Source organism: Vanacampus margaritifer, chromosome 6 (assembly GCF_051991255.1).
Source record: "Vanacampus margaritifer isolate UIUO_Vmar chromosome 6, RoL_Vmar_1.0, whole genome shotgun sequence".
NCBI lineage: Eukaryota > Metazoa > Chordata > Actinopteri > Syngnathiformes > Syngnathidae > Vanacampus > Vanacampus margaritifer.
Genome location: NC_135437.1, coordinates 25,240,026 through 25,247,942, shown reverse-complemented (window position 1 = coordinate 25,247,942; position 7,917 = coordinate 25,240,026). Strand labels below are relative to the sequence as shown.

At 43.2% G+C, this 7,917-nt stretch overlaps 1 protein-coding gene across 1 annotated transcript; it reads left to right on the top strand.

Moving 5' to 3' along the window:
- Positions 1 to 464: 464 nt before the first annotated feature.
- Positions 465 to 7,380, top strand: bhlhe41 (basic helix-loop-helix family, member e41). Its single transcript, XM_077569536.1, has 5 exons — positions 465 to 659; positions 743 to 809; positions 915 to 1,022; positions 1,142 to 1,253; positions 3,281 to 7,380. The coding sequence occupies exons 1-5, from the start codon at positions 598 to 600 to the stop codon at positions 4,183 to 4,185; spliced, it is 1,254 nt and encodes a 417-aa protein (XP_077425662.1). The 5' UTR covers positions 465 to 597; the 3' UTR covers positions 4,186 to 7,380.
- The last annotated feature ends 537 nt before the right edge of the window (positions 7,381 to 7,917 follow it).

The window sequence follows — 7,917 nt, the reverse complement described above, 5'->3', positions numbered from 1 at the left end:
TATCCTGTTATTGTGGTATTTTTGGTTTTAAATCTACTACTAAGCGGAAGAGGTGTAAAGTTAATGTACACGTGACCCGACGACGTCTCATATGATTTGAAACTCTCACCAAGCATGTGCTCGTTAAGTCGTTGCATGTATCAAGTCTCAGAATGATTTCAGCCTCCAGCTGTTGGCTTACCGGCTGCGGCTGCAGTGCTACACGTACGAAGGCACGCGCACGCACGCACGCACGCACGCACGCACGCACGCACACAGAGCAGGTTTAGCGGACTCGTTCCGTGAGAGGACACGTGAGCGGGAAGCCGTTCCCTTGCCGAGTCGCGCGTGCGCTCTCGCTGGCGAAGTGGCCGCGGCGTGGAGGGAGGAGGGAGGAGGGGGAGGGGGTGACGGGGGAGGGGACGAGGGTGGGGGGTGCCGCGGTGGGGTTGGTGTAGCTGGGGCGGAGAGACACATCAGCGGCGGAGGGGGAAGTAGAGGTATCAGTGTAAGGCGGCGCAGCTCCAAGCAGAGGACACGCACACCGTGTGCACCATCAGCCGCGCGCCTCGTGGAATAACAAACATTTGTGCCAAGAAAAGCTGCAGGAGAGATCTGATGGATGAAAGAATAGCACATTTACAGGAAAGACACTTCATGGAGCGCGCGGACTTTTTGGGGTGAGCGTCTTTTAAACTATTTCGCCTTTAAAAAGTCTTAGAAAACAACGAAGTGTGTTCACCGGACACTCTTGTACTTTTAGGGTGGACTACCCCTCTCTGTACATGTGCAAACCCAAACGGGGAATAAAGCGTGAGGATGGCGGCAAGGTGTGTAATTAGAAACATTTGCCAACCTTTTATGTCATTGTTTATTTTTGTTGTAATCATTACGTAACTTTGGAACGCCCGTATCACATTTTCTTTTGTCCACAGGACGCTTATAAGTTACCACACCGTTTGATAGAGAAGAAAAGGAGAGACCGAATCAATGAATGTATCGGTCAGCTGAAGGATTTGCTGCCCGAACATTTAAAGCTGTCGGTAAGATATATAAATATATATTTAAAAAAAAAACTTCTTAAAAGTTTAGGTTGCGTGGAGAAATAAAGCATTTAAACGATAGAGACGTTCAACTTGTTTTTGTGTGTCCACCTACACAGACGCTGGGCCATTTGGAGAAGGCGGTTGTTCTGGAATTAACTCTAAAACATTTAAACGCATTGACTGCGGTCACGGAGCAGCAGCACCAGAAGATCATTGCTTTGCAGAACGGTAAGATCAACACGTTTCATCAAGCTGTATAGATGCAAGTAGATAGGTGTGGTGAAAACTCACGCACAGTGGAAAAGGACAAATAATACTTGCACGCACGGGCGCGCTTCGGAGTGCAGCAGACACGCACGTGCACTGACACTTGTCGATCACGTGTTGTTGTCGTCTTTAGGTTTTATATATTTTAATGTAGGCTACGTTGCACCACGTATCGAACTTGAAGTTGGTAGCTTATACATATTGATCTTGCCCACTGTTCGGGTTAAATTTATGGAGAGAGGCTTTTTTTTGGGTGACATTTTACAAATAATAAAAAACCTGAAATATAATGACTTTCCCAAAACCCCAAAATACAAAAGCTAAATATTTTAAAATGCCATTCTTTTGTACAGGTGCAAAATTCATGTAGGCTACACTCGGATTGCATTGAAAGTTTTACCACCTGCAGAGAAATGGTGGCAATAGCAGGAATCTTGATACTGGGAAAATGTGCCATCATTTTTATGGGATAGTGGGCAGGGTTCAACAGGGAGCTTGAAAAAGTCCTGACAACTGCCTTTGTTTCCACAATATTTCCATAGGTTTCTGCAAAATATGATAAACGGTTGTAATTTTAGCCTTAAAAAATGATAGAATAAAGTATGTTAGTTTAACACAATTGAATCATGTGCAACTGATGCATATTCTAATAAAATTGGATTAAAATGGATTCCCCTGATGGTCATTGAAGGTTCATGGGTGAATCTAAAAACTTACTTGTATCTCACCCCCCCCCAACCAGACTCTTGCTCCACCCCTCACTAAGATTTTGAAAACAACGCTCACAGGGGTTGTTGCCTGGAGGACGGTTTAGGCGTGGTCCGGCTGTGATTGACAGCAGCAGTGAAAACTACAATCTAAATAATTTCAATACTACCACAATCAACTAACCAACTGCTATATGCTAGTAAATCACTAACCTGAAAATTGCCCTCTACTACTTCAACTCCAACTTGCTAAGGAGATTGTGTACGAGATTGAGCCGGTGGGTGGGCAGAGCGACTACGTCATATTGTACGAGCAATTTATAGTAAATCACTTCTCGTCCAATGAGAGGACAAACAGCCAAATTGTGTTTATCACATTTCTAGTGTTTAATTGAAGATGGCGCCAAACACCCGTTTTTTTGTCCCAAAGCTTTCAACAAACATGCACTAAAATGTCAGAAATAATGACCAGGACATGTAGACACCCGTTAATACATTTTGTCAGCAAAAAAAGAAAAGTTGATTTAATATTGAATATCCCTTTAAAGCTGGCCAATGCAGAAAATTGAATTACAAATCACTACTGCCACCTGTGGCAGAAAAATTAAACTGCACACTCCCTTGCAGGCTTGCAGGAATACCCACTGTTAACAGCTAAGGCGCTAATTAGAAGATGTTTCAGTCATAAATAGTCAAACAATAAAGGCTATTGTAAAGATATAGCATACATATAAACAGAAGTCATACATGCCTGTTATAAATCACATTGTTTGATACCGGCTGTGTAAGATATATTTCAAATCCAAGCTACAAACTCTAAATTGAAGTAATCCCCTTGGAGCCTTCAAGCACTCCTGGGAGCTATTCTTCTGGGATTCCCTGTAGCTTCGTCATCATAACTATCATGATGCTGTCCTCGTCTTCAAAGGTGGTCACCTTGATGACCTCCCTTGAGCTTGGATGGTCAGGGTTTTGGGAGCATGCAAATTGTCTCTTCTCACACACTAAAAGCAAATACTGCTGGATTTTTTTGTGGATGTGTTTATAAAACACACCTCATCAATTTTTTTTGTTAATCCAGAAACAAGTAGTGCATACAAAATATGTTGTTCATAATTAGACATCCATTAATGTCACAATTTTATTAATACAGTTTCAAAACAGATGAAATGCATAATTTCATATAAACAATCATTATGATGTTATTCTTGGCAGGAACGTGCAAAGAAAACGAAGAGCATAAGGGTTAAACATTTTTTTTGAATGATCATTTTTTAACAGGGGAGCGGCCGATGAAATCGTCCACACACCCCGATGCAGAAGCTTTCCATTCCGGTTTCCAAACGTGCGCCAAAGAAGTCCTGGAGTACCTGAGCCAGTTCGAGAACTGGACGGCACACGAGCAGAGTGGCGCCCAGCTGGTCCAGCACCTCCACAAGGCCCTGGCCCGGGTCCAGTCTGGCTCACTCCTCCCCCAGCAGCAGCACCAGCTCCCAGCCGGCGTCTCACCGGACGGGCACAAAGGCGACAGCCAAGCCAACTGCGTCCCGGTCATCCAGAGAACCCAAGGCGGAGATCTGACTGAGAACGACACGGACACGGACAGCGGCTACGGGGGCGAGGGGGGCAAGGACAAAGAGTGTGAGCACAGCAACACCTCACAGGCCTCCAAAGGTGTGAAAATCAAGCAGGAGTTTGGAGACGATCATCCGGCCAAGAAACCAAAGATGAACTGGTCCGGTACTGGCTCGGGGGGCGCCGATGTGGCGTTCATGAACTCTTTGATGGGATTAACCGGAGTTGGACAGCAGACTCCGATTTGCATGCCTTTCTACTTCATCAACCCATCAGCCGCTGCCTCCTACATGCCTCTTTTCGAAAAAAGCAACATGGAAAAGGGCATATACCCGGCGGCGGCGGCACTGGCCTCCCCCTTCCCGTGGCTGTACCCCGCACAAGCCTCCGCGGCGGCGGCTGCTGCGGCCTTCCCGGGCTTGTCTGCGCACTTTGGAGCCTCGTCTCCGTGCAAGGACCCCCAATTCTCTGATGACGGCGAACCCCGTGACGGCGGGATGAGCTCACCCGAGGAGCGTGAGGAAACTCCCACGAGTGATGAAGGTGACGATGACGAGGAGAGCGGGATTCACCGGTCGCGTGACCAGTCGCCCGTCTGTCAAAGCAGCTAACTTGTCTGGGTCGGATCACCTTCACCCAAGAGGCCATGCACTCTCTTATTCGACAGATTTGTTGTGTGAATGCTTAGAGTCAAGCACCCCTAACTTAATATTATAGTATTGATTATTATCATTATTATTATTATTATTATTATTATTTCAGTTTGCATGCTCTCCCGGTACACTGGCCGATGCAAAAACATTAATGTTAGCTTTATTAAACACTAAACATTTTCCATACACTAAACCCCTGCTGAACCAAGCCACCCTAAAAATGGTTACAATCACAATTCAAATCAGATTTATTGGCCAATCATATAAAAACACACAATTTCTCTTTACAGTCACAACCTGTCTGAGAACCAGGAAAATAACAATGACAAAGAGAGGGAGACAGAATGAGAAGCCTGGTGGCTAGCTAGTTAGCACCCTGAGTTTCTTATATGGAAAAATCAGGAAGGAGGGAAGGGGGGGGGGAAACTAATTCCAATCTGTACTTCTTTAAAGGGGAGCACAGTATGGACCTGGAGAAATGTTTTGAAGACTTGCCTGTGTGGGAGAGGGTGGGGATGGGCGTGTGTGAAAACAGCCAAAGCAAATCTCCTACATTAAAAGCGTAAAATGAAATATGGTCCCAAAACAATTATCGTCGTGAAACAGTCTTACATTTTCTTTAAAAGCAAATGGCGTAAAGATGATTTGATTTGGAAAAAGTACGCATTTTCATACGGACATACGAAGATCTTAGTCAAGATTTATCACTTCAAGAGCTTTGGCGCCATCTTGTGGTGTTAAACAAAGAGCACAACAATATGTGAATCTGAGTTTTTTTTCTCTCCAGATGGTGGCTAGCTAGAATTAGCATCCACAGGAGAATGTGAATTGGTCAATGGCCACCCGTCAATAGGCAGGGGTTCACTGTATATGTGAATGTATGATTGTTTGTCTTTGTACCCATTGATTGGCTGGCAACCAGTGCAGGGTGTACCCCACCTCTCACCCAAAGTTAACTGACATTTATGCTCGAGCTCACCTGACGCCCTAATGAAAATGGAAGGATAGATTATAAATACTAAAGAATAGACATGCAATCAACCACCCCCCACCCACCGAGTGACGTGGCTGAACACGTCGTTCTGTAACCAGATTCAAAATGGCGCACATGTAACCGAAATCAAAAATGCCATATCGTATCACGAGATTTCTAAACAAAATAACATATTGGGGTATGAAGTAAGTCATATCAATACAGTGTGTGTTTTACAAAAAGCAAAGCATAGTGAGTCTTGCTAAAATATGCAAATGCATTTAATGAATGTTGACCAGAGCCTCTCAAATATCCACATGGACGTCCTAAGTTCTAGCCCGTTTCCTCTTCTTGTATTATGCTAATATAGCTATAGCAGCCAGGGTAATCCGTTTCCCCGATGACAATCGCGCCACGTTGTTTGTGGTTCAATAAAAACTAGAGCGTACCTCAAAATGTTTCTTGATAAGAACACCAGGGGTCGTAATTGGTCATGTAAGCATGTGACGGTATTTTGTCACAGCTGTCCAGTGTCCACATTAGTTGCGTTCTGCCGCATTGCTTGGTGTGCCGCGGTTTCGATGTCATCCCCTAGGGGGCATGCTTGCACAGTATGTTACACTGCGATGCATTGAATTGGTGAACATCCTTCAATGTTGTTGCGTCTCTCAGCATTCACACAATTTGTAAGATAATGTCAATTTCTGAGGATGTGGACGAATGTCAACGCTGTGGGTCCATGGAGGAAATTTTTGTGTATTATAGCAACTTTGACGGAACACTTTTGACAGTGTGTGCCTTTTGCACTTATGCTAGATTAAATAATCTCAATGCTTATCGACGATGATTGGCGTAAACGCAGCAAAACTGTTGTGATGCACTGCAGTTACTTTTGTATCCGCTTTGATAAAAAAAAAAAAAAATTCTCAAATGGCAGCATTGATGCCAAATTTTGAGTACTACAAGTGCAAGTGCGCAATATCCCAGATAGTCTCTTTGGATGGATGACGTCACGAAGGACATCTGCCAAGGTTTGGAACATCTCGCTGCATCTGCTCGGACTGTAAATATTCAAACCCGGTTGGTAGTCGGGTTGATCAAGATGTAAATGTGCACTGGATGGCCTAGACGGCCACAATACCTCACCCCCAGCTTTTTGCATGGGGTACTTGGAGAGACATTGCTGTTCCTCTGAAAACACAAGAATTGCCACACATAAACACACACACATACACGTAATCGCCATATAAAATCAATCAAACTGAATGACAGTTATATTTGATCCAAAGTCAGTCATGCTTGGGCTCATTCAAGTCCTTCACTGAGATACTGGAGAAGCCTTTCCTCCCCCAAGTGACGCATTTCTACATTGAGATGCATTGAGCCCCTTTACCTCCAGGAAGCAATGTAGGATAGCACCTTATAGGTCTTTGATATTGAATGTATCTGTATTTTCCAAGCTGTTAACGTTTGTATGTAGGAAGAGCGTTCCTCTCTGAGATGTAAAGTGCACTTTTTTCTGCTTTTACTCCCACCCAATCCCTGAAAAGTCATGTTATCCATGAAAAGCCAATCACTGTAATTTACCTTTTGTGTTGTCGTATTGTTGCCTTGAATCAAACGCGTGATTTCAAGTCAAACCAGGAGTGGAGGTCACATGACTTCATGCAGTGGAGAGGGAATTCTGTCATCTGTCCATTTTAGCAATTAATCATTTGGGTCCTAATCAGCTTTCATAACTCCCACTTCCCTAATATTATGTTTTTTATTAAAACAAAAAACAAAAAAAACAAGTAGAAGCTGTGGTCACATGACTAATTTGAAAAAAAAAATCCTACAACTTTGGTGACGTTAAGCTTTTTTTTTTTTAGTTCTACATGTGATTGATTACACATGATTCACTTTGTATTTTGCAAACTTGACGTTGCTTTTGTAGTTTTCTTCAGCTGGTCTAGCCTCAAATTGCTCATCAACTGTTATATAAAGTGGCATGTATGTCTGTAAATATTTTTTTGTGAATGTACTATGAACTATATGTCAATGTTGTAGAAGTCTGGATTTTTTAAAAGAAAAAAAAAAGATATTTCCTGAGCAGTTGTTGCACATTTTGTTGCTTTACACATTACGCTGTTCTAAATTATTGCTGATGAATTGAAAAATAAACATCAAAAGTCAACATGGCACTTTTTCCTCATTAACAAATCCTGCAGTAGACTTAAAAGTTTTCTACTAAAAGTATAGGCCTGCATATTGTGTTCAAACCTCAACAGACACGTAGAGTAGGTCAAAAGTAATGTAGTCAAGCAGCTCCAATGAAGATGACGGGTCATGCCTGAGGAATGTACAGTAAGCCCAGGCTTTGAACTCATGTCATGTGATAGAAGGATGATGGGGAGATTACCTCAAATGGAAAAACAAGGGGCCCAAGGGGGTCCACCACTGGTTTACTGTAACATACTTTGCAACTTGATAAATAACTAAATTATTTTGGATCTCCCAGTTCAGATCTCAAGTTGAACTCATGGAAGGTCGACCCCCACCTTCACATTTCATACTATAGTCCCATGCGTTCTTGCGGAGGCCCCATGTATGTGGTCGGTTTCACCTTTGAGTAAATATCGCCATCTACTGGCCAACTCACACTAGCACAACACACTAAAAACGTTTGTTTGTTTGTTTGTTTCTTAAATGTCTGTCAGACAATTTTATTTAATCAT